Source organism: Heloderma suspectum, chromosome 1, assembly GCF_057233095.1.
Source record: "Heloderma suspectum isolate Gila_16-S chromosome 1, 16-S_ref, whole genome shotgun sequence".
Taxonomy (NCBI): Eukaryota; Metazoa; Chordata; class Lepidosauria; order Squamata; family Helodermatidae; genus Heloderma; species Heloderma suspectum.
This window is the reverse complement of record NC_139458.1, coordinates 175,703,078-175,720,944: the sequence shown is the minus strand read 5'-3', so window position 1 is coordinate 175,720,944 and position 17,867 is coordinate 175,703,078. Positions and strand designations below refer to the sequence as shown.

General features: G+C 42.9%; 1 protein-coding gene across 2 annotated transcripts in view; it reads right to left on the bottom strand.

The window, feature by feature from the left end:
- Positions 1–3,703: 3,703 nt before the first annotated feature.
- Positions 3,704–17,867, bottom strand: part of GALNT13 (polypeptide N-acetylgalactosaminyltransferase 13) — a 328,615-nt gene continuing 314,451 nt past the window's right edge. For both annotated transcript variants that reach the window (XM_084810981.1, XM_084810989.1), the window contains one exon: positions 3,704–6,023. In XM_084810981.1, coding sequence (XP_084667107.1) covers positions 5,883–6,023 — 141 coding nt within the window. In that variant the 3' untranslated portion in view covers positions 3,704–5,882. The remainder of the gene's footprint in view (positions 6,024–17,867) is intronic.

Below are 17,867 nucleotides of genomic sequence, written 5' to 3'. Positions count from 1 at the left end.
AAATACCACAGGCTTCTTCTAACATGAGAACTAAAATACAGTGCGAAGTCCACAATCATCATTTTAAAGGGCCACTTCATATATTATGCATTATTTAAGATATTTTACATATACACCTAAAAATGTGTGGATGTGACAAATGTTTGCAAACATGCATATCATACAAATATACTCATCGGGAGGCTGGATCAGCTAAGACTCCCAGTGTGTGTATACTTGAGTTAAACTTGGGTTTGCTGCCATATCATATATGGAATGGCCTAGATGGATATGGAATACGGATATTGAGAGTGGCCCTATCTGCAAAGAAATGGACTTATCCAGCTTTCACTGCTTAAGGGGCAAATGGGAGCTTCAATGTAATTGAAACAATGACACTGGGATTTCTGAAGTATATGCGAATGTTTTAAAACACCTTTACACTAATAATTCACATAATCTAATTTAAAACACATTGCTGGTGTTCATTCAACACCTTGAGATCAAACAGTAGCTTATATTTAGTAGCAATTTAGATGTGGTGTAATCTCACCAGATGTGTTCATATAGCAATAGCAGCAGACCTTTTAGCTATTCCATACATTGAAAATACAGGAGAAAGAGATGGTTAGTGGAATACATTTGGAATTCTCAAGCTGTGGCTATCACAATAGTTAATTACAAGTCTGATGTCCTGTTGCAACTGCAAATGTGTTCACATTTTCAAGTTTATTATGATGCAAAAGGAGTTAGAGAATGACATTATAAAATCCTGCTTCAAATTTATCCTCTAAACCATTCCAACCTCATTCATAGCTTTACTCTTAAACATCTTTACTAGTATTTGCCTCATTTGAGACTGTATTTAGCATCTACAAATGAGATGCAACTAAAATTTATATGATCAGATATGATCTTCATTACTTTCAAGTAAAAAAAACCCTGGACCATGTTGGTTAGGAGTACAGTTCTAATCTCTTTTTGAAAGGCTATTTAGCTACTTTATTTGATTAAAAAATAATACTCTTGGGTCTCAACAGTCCAGAAATAGCCTTTGAATACAAAGAGAATTCATTAACACTTGCTCAAAGTTTACATACCTATTTCTTCCTCTTCAAGTAATTCATGAAGTTGTCAAGGATAAGGGACTTTTAATACTTTTACAGTACGTTGCATGTTTACTCAGTTCAGTTTACTACTGAGTTCAATAGGGCTTACTCTCAGGTAAGTGGGTCCAGGCTTACTTTGTTTCATAATACTGTTCTTGCCTCCAGAACATTCGTATCTCAAACATTCCTCAAGCTTTACGTTCACCTTCCTTTCATGAGAGAAACTAAGAATTGTGAGATTTTGTTAGGAGTATTTTGTTAGGGGTATTTCTATGTAATTTTTTTTTACATGTGCCAATATTAATTAGCCCACAGCATGTGAAATCAGGAACAATTGGTTCCATTTTACAGCTGGGGAAAACAAGGCCCACATTTTTCAAAAGCAGCTTTTAATTTTGAGCCCACATTTTGTTGATATTGTAAAGTGTTTGACTTAACATGTGAGTAATGGATGCCATTTAACTGAGAAATAGCACACTTCTTACCGGTCTACAAAATACTGAGAGAGGGCACCAGTAACTAAGAAAACCAACATTATAATCCTTTAAAAATCATCTTTTAAAATGTTTTAAAATAATCTCAGCCAAATCAGTTTGCCAGGGCCATTTAGGAATGTAACAGCAAAACAGTGGCAGATACCTTTATATTCACCTTGTAGTAGGGTTGGGATGAGCACTAGATGCAGGAGTGCTTGACTATGTTGGCATGCTTACTAGAATTAGCAGCAAACAGAATCGAAGTGGCCTTTAAAGTGACAGAAAACTTTGTTGTTTTTGCAACTTTGCTAGTAGCAAAATAGTATCACTCTATTAATGCCTTGAAATAGCATTGTTTGTTTTAGAACCTCACCTTAAATCATAAACAATACCTTAGGATCATTACCTTCAACTCTCTTAGCAGCACAAAGTTTTCCTCTTTGTACATCACTATCTGCATTTTACTCAGATATAGTTTTGTTATGTTCAATGGGATTTACTCTCATTGCAGCCTTAATCTGCACTGGGTTGATTGTTGCTTTCTTAGGCATAAAGATTTGTAGGTCCTCCATGTATTTAAGCATGCACTTAACTTGAACAGACCCATTTATTTTAATGGTTTTGAAGCAGTTTGCTCTCTGGGCTATACAGAACTTCTTGATACAGTTTGGTCACCGCTACTGTAGATGCTTATGGGTCCTGAAAGGGTGCAGTGGAATCAGAGAGAGATAAGGGAGAGAAAAACATTCTGCTTCTGAACAAGGCCTGTCACAATAAAGTGCCATTGGGCTCAAACCAGTCAACCTGGCAACAGTAAAACAGAGCCCCACCCAGATTACAGATTACCATTAACTTCGTAAGTAATGCCCTATTCCCCCTGCCTTCTGAGCAGGGTAGGGCTCTAACCTCCTGGACAACTTTAATCTGTCTGCAAGAGATCTTGATGATGTAAGGAGCTGGTGTATGCGTGTGCATACGGGAGGTATGGGCCTCCAGAATCCAGCCTCTAGCATCTTACCTCCTGTGCAATCCATGCTCTGGTCCCTCAGTTGGCCAGCCAGACTAGGTTGTGTGTGCCAAGGGTGCCATCTATAATGCAGTAGTGGCCCGAGTGCTGCAAGCAGAGCCCACATCCTGAAGATAGTCAGTTGACCTCACAAGCCAATGGAAGCATATCAGGCCCTACAAAACCTTCCCTTTCAAGGTGTCTTCTAAATCTGAGCAACTCACTACACTGAGCATCAATACTGAATCTTGCCCTGCCTGCTTGATCTTGATTGTCTAATCTTCAGCCCTCTATGGCTACATCTACTTCTGACCCATTTGCCCAGTGTACCTGTGTCAGACCTGGACCCTGCTGAAGCCTCTTGCAAAGGTAGTCCCAGGGCTGACAGATGAACTGCATCATTACTCTAAGGACAAGCTTGTTCCTCAAAATGAAGTCCATGTGCAACCTAAAATGAGATCTGAAGACAGCTCTTCACTGCATAGAGGTGACCTATCAAGTGGTCCTTGGATATTTCTCTCTCTTTGAGAAAAAATATAAAGAGAAAATGTATATAGACTCTTACCAAGTGATTATTTCATCAGATTTCACTGATCATAAAAACTTGGAGTTCCTCCAAATGGCCAAGGCCTTTACACAGACGTTATACTTTTCTAGGTTCTAGTTCCAGATAATGTATTGTACAGGAATAGGGACTAGCTGACCTGAATCTTGCTGCTCCTGAAGCCAATACAAATGCTCCTGGCCTTATATAAGAACTGTCCTAGAATTGGCTTTTCAGTCTGGGCAACTTGTCATTGAGATTAGGGGTGCACGGAAGTCACTTACCTGGTCTCGCAGCTTGCTTCACGGTGGGGGGGAGGCGCTTCGCTGCTCCCCCCGAAGTTCAGCCCGGGGGGGGGAGGCTTCCCTCCTCGCCCGGCCGAAATTCAGGCCAGGGGGGAGGCTTCCTGCCTCGCCCGGCCGAAATTCAGGCTGGGGAGAAGCGCCCCATCTCCCCGGCCGTGAACTTCAAAAGAAAAAAACAACAACACGCCCCTGTGATAGGCTGACTTTGCAAATCTAGCTGTGATAGGCTACGTTAATCGTTACGTAGCCTATCACAGGGGCGTTTTTGTTTTTTTTTTTACTTTGCTTGTAATGGCGGCGGCGGCAGCTGGTCGAAAGACCGGCTCCCGCCCCTGACAAAGACCTGCCGAACTGCCGCCGGGACCTGCCGCTGGGAGGGACATTCGTGAAAGGTAAGTCCCATCCGGGGGGGGCGCGGAGAAGTTCTCCCCGAACAACCTTCGGAGGACCGAATGCGTTGGCGCTCGGCCCCCCGAAGTTTCAGGGAGAAATTCTCCCCCATCCCTAATTGAGATAAGGTGCTGAACAGACTCCTACCATGCCGCATCTCAGCTGGACAGCATTAGCCTCTCCTTGACTATGTCTCCTGTCTCATGATCCGAGTCTGCCTGATCTAAAATCTGATCACCAGCCCTTTTCAGGGTAGGTTATCTGCTTCTGCTCATTGGATGTTTTCCTGCCTGCCTGGGAAGCAGACCACCAGCCTATTTATATTCTTTTGCCTTTGACGTCACTGAGCCCAGACAACTGCTGCATACTTTTCACTTCACTGGCATACTGAAATGGTGGCAGCTTAGAACTCTTCAAGAGGTGGGTGGGACAGGGAAATAGGAATATTCAAGCTTCAGACAGGTAATATTAATGTAAGGGCAACATGGTGCGGCAGGTCTCATTCATAGGAAGGGACTCTATCTGACCCTGTCCTGAGGCCCAAAGACTCTTGCTGCAATGTGAAAGAGATAGGTCTACCCAATCTCTTGACTGCATTGTGGTGACAATGTTGGTGAATTCATACCACTCAGTAGAGCACAATTCACCTTAGACAGTTTGGCATGGCAAGTGGCATGGCCATAGAAAGCATATGTAAATCCAGCTAAACTAAGCACATGTTATTAATCTCTAGACCCATCCTTGCTCATGATAGACTTAACATGGGAACCATGCAGACATCAATGTTAGATCAAGGTTGTTCCCACTTATACACACATACAGCAATATGCCATACAACTGCCTTTCTTTATAAATAAAATATTGTGTATTATTTACACTTCTACTAAGCCTCTGAAGCAGCTGTGCTGCAGGCTATCAGCTTATTAGATATGCTTTTAATTAATCCTGTACCCAATGCTGTCATATGTAAAACTGTTTAACTTGCTAAGTTTTGGAGACTTATTAACAGGTTGAAGCTTTGACATTTGCAGTGGGTATTGCTGAACTGCTACGTATGTCTATAATAAGAACAAATAGTACAATCAATATGGAAAAGGGGGTAATTAATGTAACAAAGCTTAATTTGAATTCAGGCAAAGTGTCTAGTGTAAACCTTTTATAAGAAGTTTTTAAAGGTTTCACCCCGTGATTCAGATGATCAAGTTTTGCGATCTTTTATATATGTCACAAACAGGAGTTGATGAGAATTGGCCAGAGACAATATTATGTTTCGCAATAGCTTATACTTTGCCAAGGGTATACAAGTTACCTGTGGACATTATAAATTCGATTTCATTGTGTTACCTTTTACAGTGATTTCAATTTTACATCCCATCAGCCAGGGTATCCTTCATTCAGTGTTGTTGATTTTACAAAGAGGTTTCATGAACAGCAATGCCAACTTTTCCCTGGTACTATACATGAAAAACATCCATTATATACAGCAAATTTAATGCTCAGAAATCCTTTCAGCTGAGCGATCCACTGGTTATGTGTAGCAGTAGATGAAAAACTAATTCTTCCTCTGTTGCCATGAAGGACCAGTACAAGCACATCAATTTAATAAACAAATTATATAATCTTTCACAATGCAAGTGAGTTTTCATAAGGCATTTAACATTGTCACTTTCAAGCAACGTTACATGACAGAACCAACAGCAAGCCCACCCCCCCACCCCCCAAAAAAATCAAAACAAAAAACCCCTTGGAGTTTAGCTTTGTGAGCTTTTCATGAGTCTGATCTTCTCGTGAATATCATGTCTTGATAGTAGTGTATGTTATGGTATATAAAGCGCTTATGTGTTCAGCTGAATGAGTAAAAAATTCTGAGGGGGAAAGTGCAAACATGCTTTAAGCAATAAAAAAGTTGGGGGGGGGGGTTCTGACAAGTGGGCTTTTAACCGAGCCTTCAAAACCTTTCACTTCACCGACAGCAAGGGAGAGGAATATCCTTTTGTTCGATCTAAATGTGTGAAGTACGAGCGGTCTAGAACCTTACAAGACCTGAGGAAACACAGCAAGTCTCTCTTGGCTTTAGCCACTCAAGGTCATGTTACGTAACAGCCACTGCTGGGATCGACTTTCGCTGCAGTCCTTCATGGTAGGAACCATTTTGTCATCCTCAGATGGTTCATCAAGACACTGGTTACTGTTAACATGTCTCAAGGTAAGTCGCTGCAAAACAAACAAAACAACCGACATCAAGAAGATGGTTTCAGTTTTAAATCAGTCACAAATTTCTCCAGGGTAGTCTTGGCATGGGGAGGAGCCACACCAAAGTTTTTCCCCACATGGCCCAGCATTTCCCAGTGTTGGATTTCAACTCCCATCAGATGTGTTGGATTTCAACTCCCATCAGGCCCAGCCAGCATGGCCAATAGTCAGGAATGCTGGGAGTTGTAGTCTAAAACTTCTAGAGAGCGCAAGCTGGAGAAAGGTGTTCTACAGCATACTGTATGCCTATTACATGGCCCATCTCAGCATTCTGGTAAAAATAACAGGCTCACCTTCCATAATATAATAATAAACATTTGAGAGTCACAAAAAATACTGCAACTTTACTGCAGTCAGTTTCACAGAATCAAAGTACCTCAAATGCCATTCTAATCCCAATAATTCTTTAGGGTTAAAACACAGGAGATTATTAGTACTGGCTCGATTTCCCTCTCTATGGATTTTATAGAGTATATCCTCCCTGAACAGTGCAGTTTGTTGCAATGATAAATTGTTCTTACATGTCTTAGCTTTGCTGCAGCCACAATCTGTTCCTTTTTGTCTGTCCCCCTCTGCTTATGGCAGCTTTTTCACATACTGGCAAATGGTATCTTGCCCTCCCCACAATCTTCTTTAAAAAAAAAAATCATTCCCTCTTGCATACAGCTTTCAGCAATGTTCTCCAAATGTTTTATTGTGGTAAATGCATGGCCTTAAATAGTATATATTTGGACAATGGACTTAATGTTGAATACACGACAATGTATCAACTAGCTAACTGTAATGATTTTAGAGTACAACACTATTAAGGCTGTGTGTACTCCTTAATGATTTTTAAGAAGGTTACATTTATAACAAACACTTCCTTTGGGAAGTTCTGAACAACTCAGATGGATCCCTCAAACAGTCTCCCATTCAGGAAAGTATTCAGGGCCTGCTTAGCCTTGAACTTAGCAGCATTATGTGTCCTCAGGCTATGATCAAATCTACCATAAAAGTTTAAGTTAATGAGGATTTATAAATATTTTTACCTAACTTTCATACTGCTGTTCTAGAACTACATTTGAATAAATACAGTAATCATATGATATTCATCCACCCCAAAACTATTCCTCCACAGAGACGAACAGAGGATTCTGGATGAAGTAACACTTGTTGTAGCTATGGGATAACTACTCCACACAGAAAAAGCTGGAAAAATATTTAGAATAATATTGAAGTATTTACATTCTAATTTTTGCATGGTAGGAAGCAAACTTGAAATATTTAATATATTGTTTAAACAGTTATTCGATCTAGAATTAAAAATTAAAATGCTTATACCAAGAGCTATTATCAATTTGCACTATCTTTAATTGTGACTGATGGGCTGAAACAAAATATTTACAAATTGGTTCTGTTCCTGAAAGCCAGAAACTTCAGATAAATTCAAATTGAAGAACAATTTTTTCGGGCACAATCCTATGCATATTTAGCCAGAAAAAAAGTCCTACTCCTCCCAGTATCCCTCCAGCTAGCCATGCTGACTGGGGCTTGCTGGAAACTGTAGAACTTTCTTCTGACTAAACACATGTAGGATTGCACCTTTAGATGCTATAACTGGGCTGCACTCCCATACATTTACCTGGGAGTATGTGCAACTGAACTCAATGCCACTTACTTTTGAGTAGACATGCATATCATTATGCTGTTAATTAATCCAGCAAAACCCTGCCATTGTGGCTTCCATACATGGACATTTTAGCTGGGTGAACAAGGCACTTATCTGTGTGCATGTGTGCACGTGCAAAGGTATGCTTGTTGTTGTTCAGTCATTCAGTCGTGTCCGACTCTTCGTGACCCCATGGACCATAGCACGCCAGGCCTTCCTGTCCTGCGCTCTCTCCCGGAGCGTGCTCAAGTTCATATTCATTGCATCCGTGATGCTATCTAGCCATCTCATCCTCTGCCGTCCCCTTCTCCTTTTGCCTTCAGTCTTTCCCCGCATCAGGGTCTTTTCCAGGGAGTTTTCTCTTCGCATTAGGTGGCCAAAATATTGGAGCTTCAGCTTCATTATCTGTCCTTCCAATGAGCAGTCAGGGTTGATTTCCTTTAGGATGGACTGATTTGACCTCCTTGCAGTCCAGGGGACTCGTAAGAGTCTTCTCCAGCACCACAGTTCAAAAGCATCCATTCTTCGGCGCTCAGCCTTCCTTATAGTCCAGCTCTCACAGCCATACATTACTACTGGGAAAACCATAGCTTTGATTAGACGGACCTTTGTCGGCAAGGTGATGTCTCTGCTTCTTACTATGCTGTCTAGGTTGGCCATAGCTTTCCTCCCCAGGAGCAAGCGTCTTTTAATTTCATGGCTCCAGTCACCGTCTGCGGTGATCTTGGAGCCCAAGAAAGTAAAATCTGTCACTGCTTCCATTTCTTCCCCTTCTATATGCCAGGAAGTGATAGGGCCAGATGACATGATCTTAGTTTTTTTAATGTTGAGTTTCAAACCAGCTTTTGCACTCTCCTCTTTCACCCTCAACAAGAGGCTCTTGAGATCCTCTTCGCTTTCTGCCATTAGGGTGGTATCGTCTGCATATCGGAGGTTGTTGATAATTCTCCCGGCAATCTTAATTCCGACCTGTGATTCATCCAACCCGGCATTTCTCATGATGTACTCTGCATATAAGTTAAATAAGCAGGGTGACAATATGCAGCCTTGTCGTACTCCTTTCCCAATTTTGAACCAATCGGTTGTTCCATGTCTGGTTCTTACTGTTGCTTCTTGACCCTCGTACAGGTTTCTCAGGAGACGGGTAAGGCGGTCTGGTACTCCCATCACTTTCAGAATTTGCCACAGTTTGTTGTGATCCACACAATCAAAGGCTTTAGCGTAGTCAATGAAGCAGAAATAGACGTTTTTCTGGAATTCTCTTGCTTTCTCCATGATGCAGCGAATGTTGGCGATTTGATCTCTAGTTCCTCTGCCTCTTCGAAACTCAGCTTGTACTTCCGGTAGTTCTCGGTTCGCATACTGCTGAAGCCTAGCTTGTAGGATTTTGAGCATCACCTTGCTGGCATGTGAAATGAGCGCAATTGTGCGGTAGTTTGAACACTCTTTGGCGTTGCCCTTCTTTGGAATTGGAATGTAAACTGACCTTTTCCAGTCTTGTGGCCACTGTTGAGTGTTCCAGATTTGTTGGCATATTGAATGCAGCACTTTAACAGCATCATCTTTTAGGATTTTAAATAGCTTGGCTGGAATACTGTCATCTCCGCTAGCTTTGTTGTTACTAATGCTTCCTAAGGCCCACTTGACTTCACTCTCTAGGATGTCCAGCTCAAGTTCAAGGTATGCTAAAAGTACTTTAAAGCCCTTCAGTAAAATATTGGCTATGTAACAACAGTTTGTTCTCAAACCAGGGGTGGTTGGGAGGTAGATTGGGATCTACTGGTAAGTTCTTTGGGGAAATATTCATAGAATCATAGAATAGTGGGGTTGGAAGGGGCCTACAAGGCCATCGAGTCCAACCCCCTGCTCAATGCAGGAATCCAAGTCAGAGCATCCCTGAGAGATGGCTGTCCACCCTCGTCTTGAACGCCTCCAGTGTGGGAGAGCCCACCACCTCCCTAGGTAAGTGGTTCCATTGTCGTATTGCTCTAACAAGAAGTTTTTCCTGATGTTCAGCCAGAATCTGGCTTCCTGTAACTTGCGCCCATTATTCTGTGTCCTGCACTCTGGCATGACCGAGAAGAGATCCTGGCCTTCCTCTCTGTGACAACCTTTCAAGTACTTGAAGAGCGCTATCATATCTCCCCTCAGTCTTCTCTTCTCAAGGCTAAACATGACCAGTTATTTCAGTGTCTCTTCATAGGGCTTTGTTTCCAGTCCCCTGATCATCTTTGTTGCCCTCCTCTGAACCCTCTCCAATTTGTCTGCATCCTTCTTAAAGTGTGGTGCCCAGAACTGGACACAGTACTCCAGATGAGGCCTAACCAGTGCTGAGTAGAGGGGAACTAGTACTTCCCGGGATTTGGAAGCTATGCCTCTATTAATGCAGCCCAAAAGAGCATTTGCCTTTTTTGCAGCCACATCACATTGTTGGCTCATATTCAGCTTGTGATCGACAAGAATGCCAAGATCTTTCTCGCTTGTAGTGTTGTTGAGCCATGTATCCCCCATCTTGTAACTGTGCATTTGGTTTCTTTTTCCTAGGTGCAGAACTTGGCATTTATCCCTATTAAATGTCATTCTGTTGTTTTCTGCCCAGCGCTCCAGCCTATCCAGATCACTTTGAATTTTGTTTCTGTCTTCCAAAGTATTAGCTATCCCGCCCAATTTGGTGTCATCTGCAAATTTGATCAGCATTCCCTGCACCTCCTCCTCCAAGTCATTAATACAAATGTTGAAGAGCACTGGGCCCAGGACTGAGCCCTGCGGTACCCCATTCATTACCTCTCCCCAGTTTGAGAAGGTCCCATTGATAAGCACTCTTTGAGTCCGATTCTGTAGCCAACTGTGGATCCACCGGATCGTTGTTTCATCTAGCCCACTTTGAGCTAGTTTGCTCATCAGGATATCATGGGGCACTTTGTCGAAAGCTTTGCTGAAGTCGAGGTATATGATATCTACAGCATTCCCACGGTCTACAAGGGAGGTGACTTGATCAAAAAATGAAATCAGATTTGTCTGGCAGGACTTGTTTTTGACAAATCCATGTTGGCTTCGAGTAATCACTGCATTGTTTTCAAGGTGCTTACAGATGGATTGCTTTATCATCTGCTCCAGCATTTTCCCAGGGATTGATGTCAGACTGACTGGTCTGTAGTTCCCAGGTTCCTCCTTTTTACCCTTTTTATAGATAGGGACAACATTAGCCCTCCTCCAGTCATCTCGCACTTCCCCCGTCCTCCATGATTTCTTAAAGAGAATAGACAGTGGTTCTGAGAGTTCTTCTGCCAGTTCCTTGATTACTCTAGGATGCAGTTCATCTGGCCCTGGAGATTTGAACTCATTCAAAGTAATGAGGTGTTCCTTGACCATATGCCTGTCGATCTCAAGCTGCAATCCTGCCCCTTCAGCCTGCACTTTGCCTTTGCCAGGGGGGTCACAGACCCTCTTTTGGGAGAAGACTGAGCCAAAGTAGGAATTGAGCACCTCTGCCTTTTCTTTGTCATCTATTTTGCCATCCTTATTTAATAGCTGAACCACCATTTCTTTCCTCTGCCTTTTACTATGCATGTAGCTGAAGAAAGCCTTTTTGTTGTTTTTAGCATCCTTCACTAACCTCAGCTCGTTCTCAGCTTTAGCCTTCCTGACGCCATCCCTGCAATTCTGTGCTACCTGTCTGTACTCTTCCTTTGTTACTTGGCCTTCTTTCCACTTCCTATATGTATCCTTTTTTGTTTTCAGGTCATCCCTAAGCTTTTTGTGAAGCCACATTGGCTTCTTCTGTTGTCTTCCACCTTTTCTTCTTGTTGGAATTGCTTGTGATTGTGCCTTGAGAATTTCCTTTTTTAAAAGCTCCCACCCATCTTGGACTCCTTTTCTCGTTAGCATCGCTTGCCATGGGACCTTACTGATCATTGTTCTGAGTTTATTAAAATCAGCTTTCCTTAAATCCAGGGTACGCGTTTGACTACACTCGGCTTTTGCTTCCCTTAGATCAAGAACTCAAGTGCAACATGGTCCCTTTCCCCCAGAGTTCCTGTAACTGCTACTTGATCCACTAAGTCATCTCTGTTGGTTAGGATCAAGTCAAGGATAGCCGATCCTCTAGTTCCTTCCTCTACTTTCTGTAGGAGAAAGTTATCCGCTACACAAGTCAGGAATTTCCTGGAGGGACCATGTTTTGCAGAATTTGTCTCCCAACAAATATCGGGAAAATTGAAGTCCCTCATTACTACTACATCATGCTTCCTTAAAACACTGGCTATTTGCTTTTCAAAAGTTTCATCCTCGTCTTCTCCTTGGTTGGGTGGCCAGTAGTAGACTCCAGGTTCCTTTTATTCTTTGCTCCATTTATTTTGATCCAGACGCTCTCGATGGGGCTACCAAGCTCCTCCTCCTGTATTTCTGTGCAGAGATATGTATTTTTCACATACAGTGCAACCCCACCTCCCTTTCTGTTCCTCCTGTTCTTTTTGAACAAGTGATATCCTTCAATTGCTGTATTCCAGTCATGGGAGTCATCCCACCAAGTCTCAGTTATACCTATCAAGTCATAATTTCCCTCCTATATTAAGAGTTCAAGTTCGTTCTGTTTGTTTCCCATACTCTGGGCATTAGTATATAGACATCGAAGACCATGTGCTTCATAGTCTGGCTTTCTTCCTACATGAGCTGTTCTCTCCACTGCAGTGCATGCGCCTACGTCCATTGTTACCCCCAACATTACATCTCCCTTCCCCGTAGGATTCAGTTTAAAGCCCTCCTGATGAAGTTCTTCATGCTGTGGCCAAACACATTCTTCCCATCCTTCGTGAGGTGCAACCCATCCCTTGCCAACAGTCCATCTTCAAGGAAGTATAGCCCGTGGTCCCAGAATCCAAATCTCTCTTGTCGGCACCACCTTCGTAGCCAGTCATTCACTCGGAGTATTTTTCGTTCCCTTTCTATCCCTCTTCTAACTACTGGAAGGATGGATGAGAAAACTATCTGGGCCCCAAAGTTCTTGAGTTTCCTTCCCAAAGCTTCAAAGTCTGACGTGATTTCTTCGTAGCTCCGCTTGGCGGTATCATTTGTTCCCACATGGATGAGAAGAAAGGGATACCTGTCAGTTGGCTTTATGAGTGCAGGCAACCTTTCAGTCACGTCTCCAATTCGTCCTCCCGGAAGACAACATACCTGGCGAGTCCACGGGTCTTCACAACATACTTGGGTCTCAATCACACGCAGCAAGGAGTCTCCCACTACTACCACTCTTCTCTTCTTCTTGTTGTAGGCCTGGCTTTCATTGCCTCTGTTTGACCTTCAGCCTCTTGCTCACTCTCATGTAGGTTCCCCTGTGATTCTTCCTCTGCAGGCTGTCCTCCAGTCTCATCCACAAGTACCTGGAATCGGTTCCACAGCTCCACTGCTTCCACTGGCGGAGAGTGGCTTCTTCTCCTAACTGTCACCCTTTTCCAAGGAGTATCCTCTACTCCATTTTTCTTCACCTCAGCATTTCCCACTGCCTCATCTTGCTGTTGCTCTTCAAGCTTCTGGTGTTCCCTTTTCTGCTGTAGTTCCCCCATTCTGTCCAAGAACTCTTCATGTTCTCTTATTCCCCGGAGAGTTGACAGTTGCTGCTCCAGTCCACTTACTTTTTCTTCCAGCAGCGTGATCAACTTGCACTTGTTGCAGGTGTAGGCCATGTTGTTCTCAGGCAAGAAAACAAACATTGCACACACCTTACAGGTCACCACCACTGGAGAGTCTTGTCCTTCCATAGCCTCTTTTCCCTTTTTGTGTCTAGCTTTGTGATTGTTCTAGACTAGCTTGTGCCTGCTCCTCTACTCAGTAGAGGTTAAAAGCAGAGTCCCACTGGTGCGGAAGTGTGTGTTACAAGACAAATAAATGGAAAAAAGTTAGTTAAAAAATAAAATAAGATAAAAAATGAAAAAAAAATGTTATTCAAATGAAAATGAATACTCAATTCATTGGCTAGGGTTTCTTCTGGCTCCCAATGCTTTAACATAGCAAGTAAAACAAAATCTCTTATATGGCTAGCCTTGTGCTAATCGCTATCTCTCTAAGCCCCTGTGAGCATTAAATGGTAGCTTTTGACCAGATTTCTGTGCAGCTCTGCCAGTAGGGTGGCCAGATGTAAAAGAGGTCAGGGCTCCTGCATTGTTAATAGCTCAGTTGAAGAGGGAAGTGACAAGCTGGGTGGGCTGAATGGGGGAATCACATACAGAATTGCTGCGATCAAAGATTTCCTGAGCTGGACACAGAAGATAGGAACATCCAAAACCAAGATGCTTTGGCCAGTACTAAAGCATTTACTGAGATATTAAAATGTCATATGAACATAAGAGGATCTATGCTGGATCAGACAAAGGCCTATCTAATCCAGAATTCTGTTTACACAGTGGCCCATGGGATAAGATGCCCATGGCAATCTCACAAGCAGGATTTCAATGTATTAGTACTTTCCCAGTTGTGTTCTCCAGAGACTGGTGTTCAGAGGCATACTGCTTCTGATACCAGAAGAAATGGTAGCCATTGCTGGCTTGATCCCCCATGCCCTTGTCTAATCCCCTTTTACAGACATCCAGGTTGGGAGTCATCACTACATCTTATAGTAGTGAGCTCCACACTACTATATGCACTATTTGAAGAAGTACTTTTTGTCTGTCCTCCAATAAATGAGCAGTTCTTAGACTTGCCAGAATTTATTCAAGCCTGACACATTTCAAAAATGGAAGTTTCCTTCCCCAGGAGCAATTGGCAATATGCAAGACCAAACTCCTTAGCTTTTTCATTACTGAATCAGAAAATTAAACCATGGAATTCACCTTTTTCACAACAGCAACACAATGGCTTGATCATAGAATCATACCACAATAGGGTTGGAAGGGACCTACAAGACCATCGAATCCAACCCCCTGCTCAGTGCAGGAATCCAAGTCAGAGCATCCCCGACAGATGGCTGTCCAGCCTCGTATTGAATGCCTCCAGCGTGGGAGAGCCCACCACCTCCCTAGGGAATTGGTTCCATTGTCATATTGCTCTGACAGTCAGGAAGTTTTTCCTGATGTTCAGCCAGCATCGGACTTCCTGTAACTTGATCCCATTATTCTGTGTCCTGCATGCTGGGATGATGCCTTCATCAAGCTACAGTCAGGGCCAGAAATATTGGAACAAGGATAACTGTTTTGCCAGTTGGTCTCTGTACACCACCACATTGAAGTTGAAAGGAAACACACCCAGATGGGAGCGAAGTCAGGACTTCCAGCTGTAATTCAAGGGGTTTGACAAAAGTGGGGCACTAATCATTCAGGAAGGACAGCCAGTGGCATACACACCCATCATTGGTGGCTCATAAGTAATGGAACAAACCAACATCATTTCAAACTTAAGGATCGCCTTTACTACCTGGATGAAAATCCTTTGCAGTCAATGACTGCCTGAAGTCTGGAACCCATGGACATGACCAAATGCTGAGTTTCCTCCCTCAAGATGCTTTGCCAGGCCTTTACTGCACCTACCTTCAGCTGGTCCTTGTTTGTGGGTCTTTCTGCCTTCGGTCTTCAGTAAGTGAGAAGCATGCTTTATTGGGTTGAGATCAGGTGACTGACGTGGCCACTGAAGAACATCCCACTTCTTTGCCTTGAGAAACTCTTGGGTAGCTTTTGCTGGATGCTTTGGGTCATTCTCCATCTGCAATATGAAGTGGCGTCCTATCAGTTTGGCAGCATTCGGCTGAATCTGAGCAGAAAATATAGCCCTACACACTTCAGAATTCATCCTGCTGCTTTTATCAGCAGTCAGGTCATCAATAAACACCAGTGACCCAGTTCCATTGGCAGCCATACATGCCCATGCCATACACTGCCTCCACCATGTTCAGGTGATGTGGTATGCTTTGGATCATGAGCTGTTCCTTTCCTTCTCCATACTTTTCTCTTCCCATCATTCTGGTACAAGTTAATCTTGGTTTCATCAGTCCAAAGAATCTTATTCCAGACCTGGGCAGGCTTTTTTAGGTGTCTGCTGGCAAAGACTAATCTGGCCTGTCTGTTCTTGAGCGTTACCAGTGGTTTGCACCTTGTTGGAGAGCCTCTGTATTTACATTCATAAAGCCGTCTCTTGACTGTAGATGTTGACAATGTCATGCTTACCTCCTCAGGAGTGTTCTTGACCTGGCTAGATGTTGGGAAAGGGTTCCTCTTCACCATGAGCAGAATTCTGTGGTCATCCCCTTTAGTTATCTTCTGTGGTCTTCCAGGCTGTTGCTGAGCTTGCCAGTTAATTCCTTCTTTTTCAGGATGATCCAAACTGTTGTGTTGGCCACTCCCACCATTTTTGCTCTCTCTCTGATGGGTTTATTTTGTTTCCTCAGCCTAATGATGGCGTCCTTCACTCGCATGGACACCTCTTTGGACCTCATGTTGGGAGTTCCAGTGAACAGCTACCAAATGCAAATGTAACACTCAGAACCACCTCCAGGCCTTTTATCTGCTTGTTTGGTCATGGGGTACCCAGGGAACAGGCCACACTTGGCCATGCAGCTGCTTGTCAGCCATTCGTTCCATTACTTATGAGCCACCGATGATGGAGTGTGTGTGTATGCCACTGGCTGTACTTCCTGAATGGTTAGTGCCCCACTTTTGTCAAACCCCTTGAATTACAGCTGAAGTCCTGACTTCGCTCCCATCTGGGTGTGTTTCCTTTCAACTTCAGTGTGGTGGTGTACAGAGGCCAACTAGCAAAACAGTTATCCTTGTTCCAATATTTCTGGCCCTGACTGTATTTACCACAACCCCAAGATTCCTTTCTTGGACAATCACTTTCAGCTCAGACCTCATCAGCACATATGTGAAGTTAGGATTTTTTTGCCTCAGTGTGGATTACTTTACCCTTGCTTACAGTGACCTGCATTTGCCATTCTAATGCCCATTCCCAGATTAGAAATATTCTTCTGGGGTTGTTTGTTATCCCTTGTTGTTCTAACTACCCCAAATAATATTGTGTCATCAGCAACTTGGCCACCTCACTGTTCACTCCTATTTCGAGATTGTTTATGAACAAGTTAAAAAGCACCAGTCTCAATTAAGGCTGTAATTTGTGCAAATTATGCAAAAAAAATTTTTTAAGGAAATCCGCAAATGGATTGAGTTGGGCCAGCTCACAGGAAAGTGAGCCAAAGTCCAGGAGGGCGATATGATTAAAGCTTGATGAGCTTCACCCCCCAGATGGATTCCTCCGACATCCCTAGTCCCAATACATGTCTTTGGGGGACCCCACTATTTACATCCCTCCATTGTGAGAATTGAGAATTTATTCCTACTCTCTGCTTTCTATTATTTAACCAGTAACAGATCCAAAAGAGGGCCTCTTCTCTTCTCTCATGACTGCGAAGTTTGTTCAGGCATCTTTGGTGAAGGACTCGTCAAAAGCTTTTTGAAATTCCTTTATGTGGTGATGCCAGATAAAGTGAAAAGCATTAGGCACTTTTTAAAGGGCTAGTAAGAATGTTCTGTAGCAACATTACATTTTCAATGGTACAACTCTGGCTCAGATTGTGACAACATGTATATTTTCTTAGAGCACAAGCAAACTGCCAGGACAAGACTTGAACTTGAAATTTACAAGGCTGTGAAACTCATATTGTGAAACTACTCAAATGTACACACAAAACTGCATTCTGCTGGGCCAGACCATTGGTACATCTAATGCAGCATTGTCTATTCTGACTAGCAGCATCTCTCCATAGATTCAAACAGAGGTCTTTGCACCTCATCACCTCAGATCCTTTTAAATGGATATGCAGATAATTGAACCTTGGACCTTGTACATGCAAAGCATGCGCTCTATTATTGACCTATGGCCATCCCTAGGACAGCATGTGTTCAAACCCCAGAGCATAGTGAAAAATGCTTGCTATAGCAACCAGTGTACCCACGGTCATCAGTTCCATTTCAGAGGGCATTTTTTTAATTTATAAAACACACAAAAGCCCAAATAGCATGGTGTATTTTAAACTGTTGTGCTGACTTTCACTCTAGAAATGGCCAGAATGAGATTTATACACTACAGCTCCTTCCAACTGTTGCTGTGCATTGACACTTTGTATGACAAGTCATGCAATGCTGAAGGTGAAGGACAGAATGGTGGTGAAG